The sequence below is a fragment of the Danio aesculapii genome, chromosome 11, assembly GCF_903798145.1.
Source record: "Danio aesculapii chromosome 11, fDanAes4.1, whole genome shotgun sequence".
Lineage (NCBI taxonomy): Eukaryota > Metazoa > Chordata > Actinopteri > Cypriniformes > Danionidae > Danio > Danio aesculapii.
Window position 1 is genome coordinate 27,529,708 of NC_079445.1, and position 18,476 is coordinate 27,548,183.

Consider the following 18,476-nt stretch of genomic DNA (forward strand, 5'->3'; position numbering starts at 1 on the left):
ATTTTCTGCATCTACCGAGTCAGTAAAAGACCATAGACACATCTCTGAGCATGCACACACACACACACACACACACACACACACACACACACACACACACACACACACACACACAGTGAACTTCTGGAGACTTGAGACATTCCTTCATCATCACAGAACACACGTTTATGCTGTTAGCGTGCGGTATCAAATTACATTAAAACAACTCAGAGCTCAGAGTTTGTGATGGGGCTTGAATGAAATCTTGCTGAATGAAAGTAAAACTGCTAAAAAATTATAAATATATAAAAATTTTAAGTTCAATTTGTGGAAAGGGGTTTGATTCCTTGGTAAAATTTGCACAGGGGAGAAGCCAGTCAGTGGAGTTTATAGCTAAATGTTTAAGTGTTTGCATGTCCTTTACTGCATAGAAGTCATTAAAATAAAAAACAAGTAAAATAGAAATAGAAATAAAATACCAATCATTAAATTTTTTTAAAAAGCACCTAAATTGTTTTGCAGTTTATGATTTTTTTTTTTGAATAAAAATCTATTTTCCATTCATATATTAGCAAATTTTTTGCTAATATTTAAAATTCTACATAAAGACAATTTTCCATTTATGTAGGCTATTAGCAAAACATTTTGCAGTGTTTGCATGTCCTTTATTGTATAGAATTCCTTAAAATTGAAGTTATATAACGTTCATTACAAGTTGATTTAAAAAAGCACCTAAATAGTTTTGCTATTTTTTTTTTTCAGTTGAATAAAATATTGTTTTCCATTTATATATTTCATCATTGAACATTTCTTAAAAATAGTGTAAAAATCTCATCTCATCTCGTTCTCGTGAATCCAATCTCATGTCTCGTCTCAGGAAGTAAGCCTCTCGTCACACCCGTACTATTTTATCAATGATAACAAACAGAAGCTCAATTGAGGGACAGAAATCTCCAATAATTAAAACATTTTTCATTTGTATTTCAAAAAGAACACAAGACTTATGAGCAGGAGAGTTTAGAATAATACAAGCATTAGTGAAAAAATCTGGAATTTTAATTTCAGAGTTAATGAAGTACCAAAAGCAGACCAAAAATAGATCAATTTGTCCAATTAGACCAATTTATCAGCTGATCATCAAATAAAAACTTTAATTAAATGAACTAATTAAATGAAATAATGAAAATGTGCTGTGCTGTTTTCAGACATGTTTATATTTATTTTTAAACAGCACAGTACCAGCAGTTTTAACTTCAGAAGAATTATAAAATCAATATTTGCCAGAATAACGTGGATTTTAATCACAAGTGAAATGCATTTGTTGTTCTGACCATATTGTCATTTTCAGAAATAAAAAATACTAAATTACAGTATTTTTGTTTTAAATTTACAAAAAAAACAAATACAAAAGCATTTAAATCTAAACCATTCCTAATAAATCTAGTAAAATATATTTTAAGTGCTCTTTTAACTTTTTAATTTGCCGAAATGCCTTGCTTAGGAAGCCATATTAAACACTTTGCTAAAGTACTCACCTCTCTTTCTCTCACTCTCTCAGGGTATCATAAAGAGGGATGAGATCATCTTCAGGGCAGCCCGGAGGCGAGGAATCCCCATCCTAATGGTGACGTCAGGAGGCTACCAGAAGAAAACGGCCCGTATCATCGCTGACTCCATCCTCAATCTCCACAGACAGGGTTTGATTGGTGAAGAGGCTTTAGATGGTGCGGGACCCTCACATGTGTCACTTATGATGAGTAAATCTGTGTCATCAGGGGCTACACTTGCTGCCATTTAAACTCTCTTGATCTGGGACTTCTTCAAGTGTGTCAAACATGCTGCTAATCTACCTAATACAAACATTTAGAACTAATATTAAAGGTTCTGGTCAGGGATGATCTGGTGGTTTGGATTGAGATTGACTCAGGATTTTTAACTTTTTTTGTATTTATAAGTCATTCTTTGTGATCTTTTGTTAAAGGTTAGGGAAAATCTTCCATTTGAATGCTTTTTTGCACATAACATCTTGAGAGGTTATAGTTTACCCATAAGAAAATCTGTCATCATTGAATCACCTTCGTTTCAAATCCATTCAGTAGTCTGAAAATATTAAAAAAGATGTATAAAGATGAAATTCATCATATGGGCTACCACAAGTTGCGTATATGCGTGTTTGTGTGTGTGTAAATGGATATATGTGTGCATGTAGTATATTTTAACTCAAATTTAACTCAATATTTTGTTTCATTTAGTTTATGTTAATGTTAGTTATGCGTGCTATTCTAATGTTAGTTATCCGTGCTGTTATCCTATTGGAATTTTCATTCCAAAATGGGTGCTGCGCGACACTAGCGGCATCTAGTGGCTGTTTTCCAAATAGCAACAGAGTGTCGCCTCTTGGTGATTCTGTGCTCTTTGGTGGAAGGCTGTGGGTCATATCGTTCATTCGACGCCGAAGTATAAACCAGCCTTAAGCCGCTTTTCCACTGCACACGGCATTGACATGACTGTCGGATTACGCCCCCTTGTGGCAGTCGCATAGAATTTCAGTTTTGTCGTGCACCATGGGAAGCTGGTTCCCAAAATAAAGGAGTGCAAAAGCAAGAGCCTTTATTCTCAGTCCGTTCACCATGCTTGAAGGAATGAATAAAAGAATACTAGAAACTCATAGACCTCTAAAAATTTGAGGGAATGTGGAGGCAAGATTAAAAAATAAAAATATTTTTTATTACTTATTTATGAATAGAATGTTTTTAACAATAGACTTTTTTCTGATTCAAAAAATAACAAAAAAAACAACAACTCCTATTTCTCATCTCGTGCGCACGGACCTGCTTAGACAGCACTGGAATACATCACATCCGATCGGCCGGTCGCATAAGCTCTATTTGCTGGAGTTAAGATATTTTAACGGATCCGCAGCTCAAATCGGATGCGAATTTTCTGTATACGGAGATGATCGGAACTCCACTCAGCTCCCAAACTACTCTCCATTGGAAATGAATGACGTCCGGTTTGTCGTGTGCGGTGGAAAGGCATCCCCAGTTTAAGACACACACAAACACACAAAATAATATACCATACCATAAACCACAAGCTGATTTTATTGAGCGATTTGTGGCAGCTCTCTCCACCGTTAAATTAGATTCATTCAATATTAAATTACAGCATTATGAATCAATTTTGGAGTCATTATGGATTCCTTGTCGCTCAGACCCGCTCTCATGCCTGGAATTATTCTGTGACATTAAATGGAAGTTGCTCTTAGAGACGTGGTTTTTGTGACCGGTTGGTTTTAGCGGCGTGCAGGAATTCTCATTTGTGTGCATCAGCAGGTGGACCACTGTCAGGCTGAGTGCTTTCTATCATATTACGCCTGGCAGGCTTTTTGAAATGTCTTGAGGCTGAGGCCGGCCTTCTCTCTATTAGGAAATGAAACTCTTCATTGGAGAGTCTGAGAGACAGTGCAGTTGGTTACCAGTGACAGTTCTAAAGCTGTGATCTTGTCTGCCTCAATTTAAGAAAATGCCTCCTGTCATCTAGAGAATAAATAGGAGATGTTGATACTCTTTTCCCTCTTTTTTGTTTCGATTTTAAATTCATGTTTGAAATCAAGATTCTCAGTATTTTTGTTTCATGTGGTTTTATTTTTAGACATCAGGTGTGGAAAAAGCTACTATTTTTACTCAAGGAGTTTATTACTGAAGACAGATTTGCGATTGGGTTTGTCACTGTACTGGCATTATAAGCTTTTGAGTTTATTTTAAGGAAGCTCATACAAAGTGAAAATCCTGTCATCGTGTTTTTATCTAGTCTCATGTCTTTTCAGATCTGTTTGTAAAAAAAAAAAAAAATGAGATGGACATGGTGGCAGTTCTAGTTTAAATCGCACCCTGTGCTGGGTTGCCATTTTTATTAATCCCATTGGAACACATGTAATTGTCTCAAATAGACAATTAAAGCAGCATACATTCATTCATTCATTCATTTTCTTTTCGCCTTAGTCCCTTTATTAATCTGGCCACAACGGAATAAACCGCCAACTTATCCAGCATATGTTTTATGCAGCGGATGCCCTTCCAGCTGCAACCCATCACTGGGAAACACCCATACACTCTCATTCTCCCTCATACACTACGGACGATTTAGCTTACCAAATTCACCTATACCACATGTTTTTGGACTTGTGGGGGAAACTGCAGCACCCGGAGGAATCCCACGCCAACATGAGGAGAACATGCAAACTCCACACAGAAATGCCAGCTGACCAGCTGAGGCTCAAACCAGCGACCTTCTTGCTGTGAGGCGATTGTGCTACCCACTGCCCCACCGTGCTGCCTCCAAACAGCATTCAAACAAACTGAAATTTTACTAATACATCTGGACCTTTCTTGACATTTTTGCTGCAATGTCATCAATTAAATCATCATATAGCCCATTAAGGTTAACCCAAACCCAGAGACGTTGCTATGCATGAAGCTCTACTGGGGCACGGCCCCCCTCAAAAGTAAATGAATGATAGATACTGCATGAGGCATGTTTGCTTTTACCAGTATTGTTTTGGCTGCACATAGAGAATAACATATTTGCCGGTGCAAAAGATGTCAAATGTGAATGGCCCCTAACATCTTTATTCTGGGATTACCACTCTGAATTAATGCACTTGCATAAATGAAATCATAGGGCCTTGTGGTGGCGCAGTGGGTAGCATAATCGCCTCACAGCAAGAAGGTCGCTGGTTCAAGCCTCTGCTGGGTCAGTTTGCATTTCTGTGTGGAGTTTGCATGTTCTCCCTCGTGATGGCGTGGGTATCCTCCGGGTGCTCCGGTTTCCCCCACAGTCCAAAGACATGCGGTATAGGTGAATTGGGTAAGCTAAACTGTCCATAGTGTATGTGTGTGAATAAGTGTGTATGGATGTTTACTAGTAATGGTTTGCAGCTGGAAGGGCATCCGCTGCGTAAAACATATGCTGGATAAGTTGGCGGTTCATTCCGCTGTGGCGACCCCAGAATAATAAAGGGACTAAGCCGAAAAGAAAATGAATGAATGAAATTAAATCGTATATCAAAGGTGGAGCACAGCCGTCTCCCCGTGCCGCCCCGAGCAAGATGCCTCCTTGGGCAATCGCCCCTATTGCCCATGCCTAAATCACCACTGGATGAACATTGCGTTCAAAATTGGTGTTGGAAATAATTAAACAATACAAGATGAGAAGGAAAAGCTCTATTGCACTATACCAGTAGTGTCCAAACTTGCTGCACTAGACCATTTTTGAGGGGAATGCAATCATTTTTTTATATACTTGCTATTTTTCTGAGAAAGGAAAGTTTTGCAAATGAAAAATCCAAATGTTTTGTGTGCAAATGTAAGGTTTTCTGAGTGAATTGAAAAGTGTCAAATTTTCACAGAGGAGCGCAAAAGTTATTATAATTTTTTTTAGAGAATCCTGAAGTTTTGCAAGAGAATACAAAGATTTTCTTGGAGAATGTAAATGTTTTGCAAGTAAAAAGCAAGATTTCATGTGGGAATGCAAAATTTAGTGTGAGATGACGATGATGTTTTATAGAGGGGAATGTTTTTTGCAAGTAATGCTACATTTCTGAAGGAAGTGGAAATATTTTGCATGTAAACACAAAGAAAATGCTAAAATTTGAATGCAAATGAATTTTAAGTAATTCTTTATTCTCATTTGTAAGTCCCTAAAAAAGATCTGCTAAATGAATAAATGTAAATAATTACTAAATATTTGCTAATAAATTTGCAAATGAGCTCAGTTTCTTTAAGGAACGCAAAAGATTTGCCGGTTAATACAATTCCTACTACAAAAGTTTTGCAAATGTTAAAACATTTCATTCATTCATTCATTTTCCTTCGGCTTATCCCTTTATTAAGCAGGGGTCGCAACAGTGGAATGAACCACCAACTTATCCAGCATATGTTTTATGCAGTGGATGCACTTCTAGCCGCACTGTACACACCTGTACACGCTTACATTCACACACATACACACCACGGCCAATTTAGCTTATTCAATTCACCTATAGTAAATGTTTTTGGATTGTGGGGGAAGAAACCCACGTGAACACGAGGAGAACATGCAAACTCCAAACAGAAACGCCACCTGACCCTGCCGGGGCTTGAACCAGCGACCTTCTTGCCGTAAGGTGACAGTTCTAACCACTGAGCCACCGTGTCGCCCTAAAATACAATTTTTCCTCTCCATGTTTTAATCTCTTCATCTCAACCCCTAACCACTTTTCATTGTGACGAACAGCGTGAACATTGTCCAAATTAACTACTTTTGTATTCAAAGGAAAAGGCTTTAAAGCAACAAAAGCTTGAGTAAATGGCAGACTTTTCAGATTGAAGTGAATTTATCCCTTTTTATTAAGTTTTATTTCAAGCTCAAGGTTGTTATTCAGGGGGCTTTTAGTTCGATCTCCGTAAGGAGCGAGATATTAGTCATGAGCTTTGTGTAAGGCACTTATCCTCAGGTTGCAGAAGGTAATTGTCCTGGCGCTGTTCAGCGACATTGTGTGAAAGTCGTGGAAACTTTACCACCAACCCAATTCATCTGGTGACTAATAAAGATTTACTGGGAGCCGTTAGTGGCCCTTTTAGACCTTTCTCCACTAAATTGCTCCTAGAGAACAGAATAGTATGAAACCACAGCTCTGTTTGTTTGAGCATCCAGATCACCTTAGCAAAATTGCATCAGCCAAGATTTGTCTAGACTGTTTTTTTGGGGGGGTTTTTTTATGGCGAGGGACATGGGGAGAGTGCTAATGGTACAAAACACATAACCTTTAACACTAAATAAACATATAATGGTTTTAGAGCTACTGAAATAATATGATTACTTATTTATCATGATATCTTTGCATTAAAACTCTAACACTTTTAAAATATTATCTTGTAATAGTCAAGAGAGCAAAGCATTCATTTACCGAAGTGTTTACTCTATTGGTAATGACAAAATTTGAGAGTTATGAATGCCTTTTTTAGGTCTTGGGTTGAGGTTATAAGTCTGATATCGCACACAAACGCTGGAGGGATCTTGGTAAAGAACACTAATGAGTGTAGTAGGGCTCTTTTCGTCCCTGTTCTTTCTTTTTTCCTCTTTAATGAAAGCCGTTATGATGGATGTGAATGGAGGTCACTTGAAAGACGTGAACCCTTTAGCTCTAGCCAGCAGTTTAATGGATACATGAAAAGGACCACCATGGTCCTGCTCGAACAAATGACTTACTGATGAGTTTTTCATGTACGTAGATCTAAATGGGATGTCAGATTTGCTTATTTTGTTGGTAATATTTCGGTTTGGGTAATAACATTTGAATAACAGCTAGTCTTCTGTATGAACACTATTAATTTATTTCGATTTGTGCTATAGGGATGCACTGTATATATTGACTTAAATATTGTTATCGGTCCATAAATGCACTTTTTTGTGTGTGTTAGCAGTTTGACACAATAAAAAAAAAATGTAGCACCCCAAAAGTAAATCATTGTCACTGTATTTCTGAGCTGTTTGATTTTGGATTGTTTTTGTAAGTGGTTTGGTGAAAATGAATATCTAGATATCTATTTCAGATATTTTCTGCAGTTAAGATTTCAAAATAAAATCTGTTTATTAAACTTTTACAGGTATAACAAAGTAATTTTACAGAGAAATTATCATTCCCAAATATCATTCCCACCCATACCCTCCAAACAAGTTAAAATTACATTTATCTAAGAGAGAAAAAAAAATTATAAAAATTGTAATAAATAAAATAAAAACTAATAAATAATTAAAATAAATCAATAAATAAAAAAATAAATACCTTGATAACCCAATAATACAAACATTAATCCTCAGGTATTTATAATTAATCCTTATGTACTTAATTACATTTGCTTTGCAATTGAAAAGCCTTAAGATTTAGATTGACAGGTTGTAGACATGCTGACATGCTCAGAAAAGAAAATTCTAAATGGCTCCCATGTTTCAGAAAAAGCCCTAGTATTGCCGTTTATTGTAAACCTGATTTTTTTCCAAATGAATGAAGCTCATTGTATCTCTCAACCAGTTGTCAAAACTCGGTGGAAATCTTGGTTACACTTTATTTTGATGATCCATTTGTTGAATTTGAGTTACATTGCATCTACATGCCAGCTTATTCTCGTTAGATTATAGGTAGACTGTTAGATTGGTGTAAGGGTTGGGGTTAGTTGTTAGTGTAAGTTGACATGTACTTGCAAAGTTTCTCATAGTCAGTTAAATGTCCGTTGAAGGAGCAGTATCAACAGATATTAAGCACACAGTCTACTAATACTCAAATGGACCATCAAAATAAAGTATAACCGAAATCTTTGTTCCCATAATAAAAGAATACACAGTCTTGATAACAGTGTCTAAAATGCAAGGACGTTTGCAGTACAGCTCGATAACCCTGCTATATTCTGAGAAAGTCCAAAAAGTGCAATAAGAGGACACGGTTCGATGTGCATCTTTGTCCCAGAATAGAAACATTTGAAAATTGATAGCTAACAAGAAGTGATTGATAATACATGTTTTGGCTTTGTCTAAGTCTGCAGGTGTTTGATATCAGCAATCACATATAGGGTCCAAGTCTTGAGATATTTTTGCCAACCTCACTTTTGTCAAGTATGTTTGATGAACAAATTTTAATTAGATAAAGCATTGTTGTGCACAGATAGAGGAGGTATGATTGTGGGACAAAATCTGGTCTGTAAGATTAAGAATGTAAGATTAAGGCCCGACTCCCACTGTTGTTTAGAAAAATAGTAGAGAAAATAGTAGAGAAAGTGGAGATCAACCTGTATAAAATAGACTGTATACCTTTTTTATCTAAGGGTACTTCAAAAATTTGGTCAAGTTGAGATTTGGAAGGTTGGTGGACTGTTCAGAAAATCTGGATATGAATTTTTAACAAAGTTTCTAAGTTGCAAGTATCTAAAGAAATGAGTGCTAGGAAGAGAAAATTTTGCCTTTTGTTTTTGGAATCAGGCTTAATATTGAATCTATATTTATGTTTATTGGCCTATATATCAGCTTCTAAAGCATAAATTATTACAGTTACATCCACAATTTCAATATCAGTGCATCCCTAATTTGTGCCACTTCATGAAACATGTATTCATTTTATGAATTTATTTTGTAATGAAATGTAACTCTCTTATTTATTTGTATCATATCGCCTGTTTGATGTATAGAAATACTTCATCACTTGGGTAAAATACTGTACGTTAAATACACAAATCTACACAGATGGTGCTTTGTTAACATATAACAAATGTGCCAAATGTTTTCACGTCTTGTTCTTTTCTGTACACATGGCACTTTTATATTTAATACCATTTCCATTTAAGAACCGAGAAAATAAATCAAATCTAACAACGCAATTACCGCAGACCTCATGTTTATTGTGTACCATATCTGTTAGCACTTTATGTGATTTATACGACTTTTCTTTCCATCAGCGTGACATCTCGAAAACACCTGCCGGTTTATTGTTCGAAAGCCTCGCCACAACTGGAGAAGATTAATGTTGAAAGAGCGTGCTGAGCGGCAGGACAAATGTGCTGGATTATTCATCATCTCTGCTTTCGCTCTGTTTGTTGTTTTGTTTGTTTTGCAGTGCAAAAGCAGATATCATCTGTTTATACTGACGTTTCAGTACGTGCGTTCCCAGGGAATCAAACCCTTGACCTTGGCATTGTGAGTGGCAGCTGAGCCTGATGCCCAAGACGTGCATATTCTCTCTTAAGGTGAATTCTTTTCTACTATACTTTTTTTTTCTGCCCTATAGATATAAATAGGTGAAAACTGAGTGAGAGGTATGTTTGGCATTTTGCTTTTTTATTCTTTATGAAAGTAATATCACGCTTAGTATTTTAAAGGAATAGTACACCCAAAAAAGAAAATTATGAGAACATTTACACTCCACACTTCCACTCAACTTTGTTCCCTGTTGAAAAAAAAACAACATATGATGGTAAGTATGTTTTGATGCTGATTTGCTGGTCTCAGTGCTTGTCTTGTTGGTTTCAATGCTGGTCTCAATGCTGGTCAGGACCCTCCTCCCTGCAAGACACATGAAAGTCTGCATGGAGTTTGCTAAAAAAACAAGATGGAGATTCCAAGATGGTGAGAATTAAGATTTTCTGGTCTGATGAGACCAAGATAGATCTTTTTGGCCTTTATTCTAAGCAGTACGTGTGGAGAAAACCAGGCACTGCTCATCACCTGTCCAGTACAGTCCCAACAATGAAACATGGCGGCCGCATCATGCTGTGGGGATGTTTTTCAGTTGCAGGGACAGGACAACTGGTTGCAATCGAGGGAAAGATGAATATGACCAAGGACAGGGATATCCTGGATGAAAATCTGTGCTCAGTGCTCAGGACCTCAGACTGGGCCGAAGGTTTACCTTCCAGCAAGACAATGACCCAAGCACACAGCTAAAATTTGGAAAGAATGGCTTCACAATAACTTCGTGACTGTTCTTGAATGGCCCAGCCAGAGCCCTGACTTAAACCCAATTGAGCATCTGTGGAGAGAACTAAAAATAGCTGTCCAGCAATGTTTACCATCCTACCTGACAGAACTGATGAGGGTTTGTAAGGAGGAATGGCAGAGGATCCCCAAACCCAGGAGTGAAAAACTTGTAGATCTTTCCCGAAAAGACTCATGGCTGTATTAGATCAGAAGGGTGCTTCTACTAAATACTGAGCAAGGGGTCTGAATACTTAGGACCATGTGATATTTCAGTTTTTTTTTAAATAAATCTGTAAAAATGTCAACAATTCTGTGTTTTTCTGTCAATATGGGGTGCTGTGTGTGCATTAATGAGAAAAAAGAAAACTTAAATGATTTTAGCAAATGGCTGCAATATAACAAAGAGTGAAAAAAAGAACACAGATGAACACGGTGTGAGTAGAATTTAAATATTATCTTTAATGCTGTATGATGTTGGATAGGGGCTTTTATTTTTAAACTTCCAAAAAAAAGTGCAAATATTTTGGAACAAAAATATTTCACATTTTAAAATTAAACTCCAGTCACTGACCTCTGTCTGTGGCCGAATGCAAATTATGAGTGACTGACATTCAACATGTGACTCATAGTACTACAGCTAATAGTACTACACTCAAGTGCGAATTATAAGCCGGTTTGGGGGTATTGACCCCTCTAATTAACGCTTGATCCCCCTAAAGGACATCAAAACAAGATGTATGGGGGGTGGGGGTCAGCCCTTTAATAGTAAGAAATAGCTTTCTCTGATCTATATCCTGAATATTAATAAAGATTTATAATATAAATATACACTTGACCCCCCCCCCCCCCCCATAACGGTTCATACCATTGTGAATGCATAATCGCGCCAATCAATGCTAGGAAAAATATCATTCAACAGTCTGAAACTGGCAGGTCTAGAGCACCAATAGACATCTTAAGTGTTCACAAAACACGTTTCTGGTAAAATAGGTGTTTATATGAACATGTAGCCTAACAAAAAGTACAATTAGACACTTAATTTGTATAGTTTGACATGCAGTAACCTCTAAAATAGTCATCAAATATCCCTCAAAACACTGAAGACATATACATTTTATTAACAAATTAGATGTAATTTAAATACATTCATAAATTTGATTCACTGAACCTTGATTCCCGATCATCAATGTATATTTCACACACTGCACATAACCTTTAAGAGTAAATAAATATGTAATAGTTTTAGATTTACTGAAATAATACCTTTTTTCATCAAAATGCGTATGACGCATAACAAAATTATTGGGTAATTTTCATTTATGGGTAAACTATTCCTTTAATGTGAAAGTACTGTAGTATCACAAGCATATGCGTATAGCCAAAGCTCTTTTGATTTGGCTGTTTTTGTTCCTTCAGATTATTTTATATTTGTTTACCCTACAGTATCGTCATATTTAATATGCGTCCATAATATTGCTCCGGGAAGACCTGTTTCAAGTGTTTGGGGTTATTTCTAATAAGCTGCCCTTTAATATTTAATGATTGAATTGTGAGGAGAATAAATATCACCCACACTTTTCTGACTGTTTACTGTTTAACTGAAGTGACTCCCATGATTGACTTAAAGCATCATGGGGTGTAGGAAAAAGGTGGATAAGCCAACAACTGCACCCAGTGTTTTGAACTTTCCGTTATACCAACCCTACATATACGTCCCTCCCTTACTCCACCTTCCATTTAGTTATTTTAGGAAGTGTCAGTGACTCAACATTCAGTGTGCACTGACGTCATGCTAGCTGTCCATCTGAGAGGTAAAAAAGCAGATCAGATGTCTTTTTTTCAGACACCATTGTACAGGCTCTCATTAACCGCTGCTGTGCCCTGTTTACATAGACTGAGGTAATGAGTATGGCTCCCATGTTCCTCACTCTTCAGCCTGATTAAGGACTTTCTTTGGCGTTCCTTTGAGGAAAGACGCTAGAGTGGTCTTTCTCGACTCATTTAGGCATAGCTATTGGGATCTATGAATTCTTGAGATTATTTCTAATTGCTGTTAAGCGAAAAACGTGTTGTCGGGTAGTAAATATTTTATATTGGGTTCCAAGTAGGGCTGCACGATTTGGAGAAAAAAACTAATTGTGATTTATAAATTGTGATTTACGATTTAAAATGTGATTTACCATGATTTCGTGAAGTGTGGTTGATTTATAATCTAATTTCGAGAGAATCACGTGCTTATGATTGAACAGAGCTGGTACCACATTAGCTCTGTATATTTGCACCAATCAGATGAATACTGACACACTATAAATTACCATTATAAATCTTGTCTTGAAGAATCCCCCCTTCCACCCCTACTCCTTCCCTTCTCTGATAGGGCGGCATGGTAGCTCAGTGGGTAACACTGATGCCTCACAGCAAGAACGCCATTAGTTTGGCCCTCTCCGAGCTGGTCGGTGTTTCTGTGCGGAGTTTGCATGTTCTCCCCATGTTTTGCGTTGGTTTTCCCCGGTTCTCTGGTTTTCTCCCACTGTCCAAAATCATAGACCATAAGTAAATTGACCACTTCAACATAACATCCTAAGGCAACTCTAGCCAGATATATCTCAGCAGTTTACAAGTAGGGGAGTTCTCGAGACTACCTGAGCTCAAACTCTCCTCACGCCCTTCAAATAGGAGGGAACCCCGGGCTCAAGGATATTCATGACTCTCTCAGGACAGCACGCGAAACACGATTTATTATCAATTATAAGCTAAGTGTGAACTCTTGAAAGAGCTGCAGGTTTGATGTGGTGGTTTTAACAGCACCAAAGAAAGACCAAGCATAAACACAAAGTATGCTACACTATATACTTCTGTTTATTTAAACCTATTTTATACAATCAAGTTCAGTTGTCATGACAAATTAAGAAAATAAATACAGTATTTTAAATTCAACTAAATAAATGATATAGAAAATCTTACATAGATAAATAAAACCTTTAAAACCTTTTTATACTTCTGCGCGCTGTTTGTGTTGCTCTGCAATAACACTTCGGAAACGCTAGCTGGCAGTGAGGTTTTTATGTTCCTTCTCTGTTTCTTCTCTGGTGTTTTGTTATTTCTGAACGCTACCTTAATGTAGAAGTAGCTCAAACTTGCTCATTTTGTGGCTGGAACCAGGGGGCTTGCAACAACTTAAATCATAAGGTAAACACGAAACAAAACTTTTCATCTGGACCTTCTTCACGGGACTCGACACTTGTAAACACTGGCTCCAACAGGTTTGTGCAGCTCTTGGTCCCGCCCACACTCGTCAGCGATACCAAACCGACCAATTACAGTGCTTGCACTACACATCGTTGCGACGTGTAGTTACATTTTTGAGAGGTACGAGTCAGCGACGGCTACGTCAAGGGCTATGCATCCACGCACAGGCTAAGCCGGAGCATAAGTGTGAGCTTGACGCAGAAATATAAATCAGCCTTAACACTCTTGTGTGTGGATCCACAAGAATCTCTGTAACAGACAAGGGAGGTGAGGAAACACTAGGTCAAAGGTCCAAACACACACACACAGAGAGAGAGAGAAATAGAGCAGAGATGGAGTTCACAGCTTTCATTTCATCTCCATAGCAGTGAAACAGAGGCTTGTGGTTTCTGCTGTAACAGTTGTCTGCTTTTTAAGTACATTACTTGGATCATTTTCATTTCTCGCGCTCACCTCGTTCGCCATAGTAATAATCGAAATAATCACAGCTTTTGTCATTTGAAAATTGTACCTTTTCAAATCGCGATTTCGCTTTAAAATTGATAAATCGTGCAATCCTAGTTTCAAATGGGATTGTAGACTTTCCATTTATCGATTCGTTTTAATAAGGCTTGTTGATTGATTTGATGTATTGATTAATTAATTGGAGATTAATAGCATACTAAATTGGATTAAGTTGTTGAGCCTAAACTGAAAATTTGGTCATAATTTACTCACTCTTTGTTTCTAAACCTGTTTGACTTCTTGTTTAGTGCAAAATAAGATGGAAAATGGAAAACTATTATGGATGCCCGTGGTCACTAGTTTTCAGCTCAGCTTTGCTTTAAATCATCTTTTGTGTGATTACAGAATAAAGAAACTCAAAAGGGTTTTCAACTACTTAAGGATCAGTAAAGAGTGATTCAATTTTAATTTTTGAGTGAACTATCTTTTTAAGAGCTTACCCCCAAAAGAACATTTACACTGTCAAGTCACAAAAAGTTCAGAAAAATCAAAAATTAGCTTTAGAAATAAATATTTGGAGTCAACGTAGAATAAATTGATCATAAACATTTTGGCGACATGTTTTTTTTTCCAGAAGTTGCATTTTTAACACATTTTTTCCATTACTAATTATTTAAATTAGCATGCATTAACAGTTCTAATATTAATGATTTTGTGTGTGCGTGCGCGTGCGCGTGTGTGTGTGTGTGTGTGTGCACGCGCTTGAGCTTTATTAGATACAGTTGCTGAATTGGATTCAGGCTTGGAAACATACAATCTGCAATCTCTCTTGAACTCTCCTCTCAGAGGGCTGTTTACCTCTGTGTGAAGCAGTTTAACCTTGTAAATGAACTCTCTGGAGGAACTTTTACTGAAATTATAGTAAGCGAGCTGAGCTCAAGAATTTGTGGAGGAGGTCTTGTATTCTGTGAGTTGGTAAAAGAAGCTAAAGGAATTGTTTAGCCAATGATTGAACATTTGGCTGCGTCCACAAGCATAAAAAAAAATCTGACTTCACTGGCAGCATGAGGAAGTATAAATAATCGATCATGCCACAATCTGACAACTGAGAGACCTGAATGAATATGACATCTGACTAGTGCTTTTTTTGGACCAGTTTTATTACTTTTGACCAATATCACCACTTATTTATCTCACTTATTTGAAATACCTTGGTCTGCTGAAGGCAGCATAAATGTATTCTTTTACTTCCTTTGAAATCAAGTGATCCTTTACTTTCAAATTAATTATAGCTAGGCTCAAACATTGATATAACATCTGAGGATTGTGGTTGGTAGATGGTTTGTGTGTAAATGCTCATTTTTGACCAATTGTTTCTGTTGTTTTATGTAATTTCTTAGTAATTTAGAAGTATATTGATAGTGAATTGGGGTGGCGCAGTGGGTAGCACTGTCACCTGGTTCAAGCCCCGGTTGGGTCAGTTGGCATTTCTGTGTGGAGTATGTGGAGTATGCTCCCTGTGTTGATATGGGTTTCCTCCGTGTGCTTCGGTTTCCGCCAAAAACATACGCTATTGGTGAATTGGGTTAGCAAAATTGTTTATAGAGTATGTCTATGTCCTGGTCCTCTAGGTTGGGGGTTGAGCATTGGGCTAAAGACCCACCTCGTAAAAATTCGATGTTACGAAACACTACTATTGTGCGGCTAAATATCAATCTCGATATAAATGGCCCTGGGAGTAAGTACAGTATTTAATTATTAGTAGTTTGCTTATTATTACCAAAACTGTAGTGCTTGTAAGTGTTATGCCCCAAATTATAAAACTATTTAATCTTGAGACTAAATTCATACATTCAGTCATGAAGATATCAAACTGGAAAGGTTAAAAAATGTGACAACATAATGACATTTTAGAGGGAAGATATTAAGAGTGGGAAAATGGTCATTGCTCATTAACTTGACTTAAAGAGATTGTTCACACACAAAAAAAGTGCTTTAAATTGGCTAATTTTCAGGCTATTCATGATGTTGATGACTTTTTTACTTCAGTGGAACATTAAAGAAGTTTTTAGCTGAAGCTGTGAGAATTGGTGATCCATGAAATGCAAGTAAATCTGCACTTTGACAGTCAAAAACATATTCAATTCAGTTTCACTTGTATAATGTTGTTCACAATAATTATCATTCTAAAGCTGCTAGCTGCTCATTCATTCATTCATTGCCCTTCTTAGTCTTAGTCTCTTATTTATTATGGAGGAATGAACCTCCAACTATTCCGGCATATGTTTTACGCAGAGGATGCCCTTGCAGCCGCAACCCAATACTGGGAAACACCCACACACTCTCACATTCACACACACACACACATACACTATGGCCAGTTTAGTTCATTCAATTCAATTCATCTTTTTTTTATATAGCACTCTATAGACTGATTTCACTCAGCTGCCATTTAAAAAACTTAACCGAGGCTGTGGTGGGAAGAAACCCCACCCAACCCAGAAGTATCACCTGGAGTCACACAGGAACATTGTATGCTTGGCTGTTTATCTTATCAGCAAATTTTTATATATTTTACCGCCCTCCGAATGACCTGAAGGTCCGTTCTGAATGGATAGTGAAAATAAAAAGAGATATCAGACCTCATTTTCAGCTATGTTAAGGGAAATGGCAGAAGTTAGCTATCGTTTCTTTCCCAAACACACGTTTTAGATGCCGTTTATCAAACTCAAGTCAATGAACTGATTCTTTCACTATATATGACTTGTCACGATACTGAATTTCAGCACCAACTGGTACTGAAATAAAAAAAAAAATTAAATTTCCCATTAACATTTTAGCACTGTTCAGCATGTTCTTAAACAGTGCTGATTTGCCATAGTATTCACCAGTGCTCAACAGGAATGACTGATCGGTTGTGAATGTTATCTGTTCACTGCGCTTCACCATTTTTACCGAGTGCAGACACAGATGAGCAATCCGCTGATGAATTGATTGATCTTCGCAGCTTTTAAATGCTCCAGTCTCCGTGTATCTGTATTTGCACTTGGTGAAGAGTGGTGAACTGATGACATTCACGGCCAATCACAGTCCTTTCTGTTGAGCACTGGTGAATACTATGGCAAATCAGTGGTGTTTAAGAACTTGCTCAACGGCGCTTAAATGTTAGTGGGAAATGGCTAGGAGGACACTTAAGCGTATTACTCTTAAAGAGATTATGATTTAGTTTGATGCCTAATATGATTTTAATTGTTTAAATAAACTTAACTTGAATGACATTAAAGTGATATTTACACCATATCTGCACTTTGAAATCACAGCAACAGCTGGAGGTTTGTAGTCCACAGCATGTTGTTGCAATGTTTACCAATAGTATCTGTACGCAGCCTTTATGATGCAAGCTGAGATTGCATCACTCAGCGATGCAATGTCAGACACAATGCACTCAATGGAGTGAGTGATGTCACTGTGACAGGTAGGGTTAGGGTTGGGATTAGGTGAGTGCATTAAAAAGCATTGGATGCAGCTCAGATTGCGCTGCACCAGGTCTGCATCCAGACCCCTCTCTTGTTTACAGTGCTGATCCTATACTTCTGGGTTTCTCCCCACCATAAAATAAGTGTATAGTGCAAGCAAGCCAGTGCGACATTGGCAAGGAACAAAACTTCACCAATTGATGAAAGTGAAGGAAAAAACCTTGAGAGAACCCAGGCTCAGTTGGGCACGACCACGACCATCCTCTGGCCAAACTTCTTGCGCAGAGCTGCAGTCTAGGTGCTGGGGGCTGGAGAACGCACCGGCTGGTGTTTAGGCTGGCCCACAAGATCAATGCGGATACTCATCTGTCACTGGGTCTTTCAGGAATCGGTCTCATGCGCTCCACTCCTTCATGACTGCCACAGCATCTGCTTAGGATACAGCCTGGTCCAGGGTTATGGAGACCTCTAGAAGTCCTCTATGGTTGGCATCATTTCTTTACAGGACTTGGATCACATCAATGACACTGCACAATCTCTAGAGACCTCGGATTGAGTATCCCCAGGTGCAAATAGAGAACAAAGAAAACAATTAGCGTAGCTGCTGTTTATAGTGTATTTGAACAAGATATATTACAACAAATATCAATGTAAAAAGGACATGCTATAAATGAAAATAGCAGTTATATACATGTAAAGCATTCAATTTCAATCCAATTCACCTATAGCGCATGTGTTATGATTATTAGCGATCTAGCGGTTGGTGATCGCTAACGGATTACAAATCCGCCATTTTGAACTACAATATCCAGTCATGCACCA

The 18,476-nt window shown here is 37.5% G+C and overlaps 1 protein-coding gene across 2 annotated transcripts in view; it reads left to right on the forward strand.

Annotated features, from left to right (window-relative positions):
- Positions 1-9,389, forward strand: part of hdac11 (histone deacetylase 11) — a 55,679-nt gene extending 46,290 nt beyond the window's left edge. For both annotated transcript variants that reach the window (XM_056468033.1, XM_056468034.1), the window contains exon 11: positions 1,538-9,389. In XM_056468033.1, the coding sequence (XP_056324008.1) occupies positions 1,538-1,777 (240 nt within the window). In that variant the 3' untranslated portion in view covers positions 1,778-9,389. The remainder of the gene's footprint in view (positions 1-1,537) is intronic.
- The last annotated feature ends 9,087 nt before the right edge of the window (positions 9,390-18,476 follow it).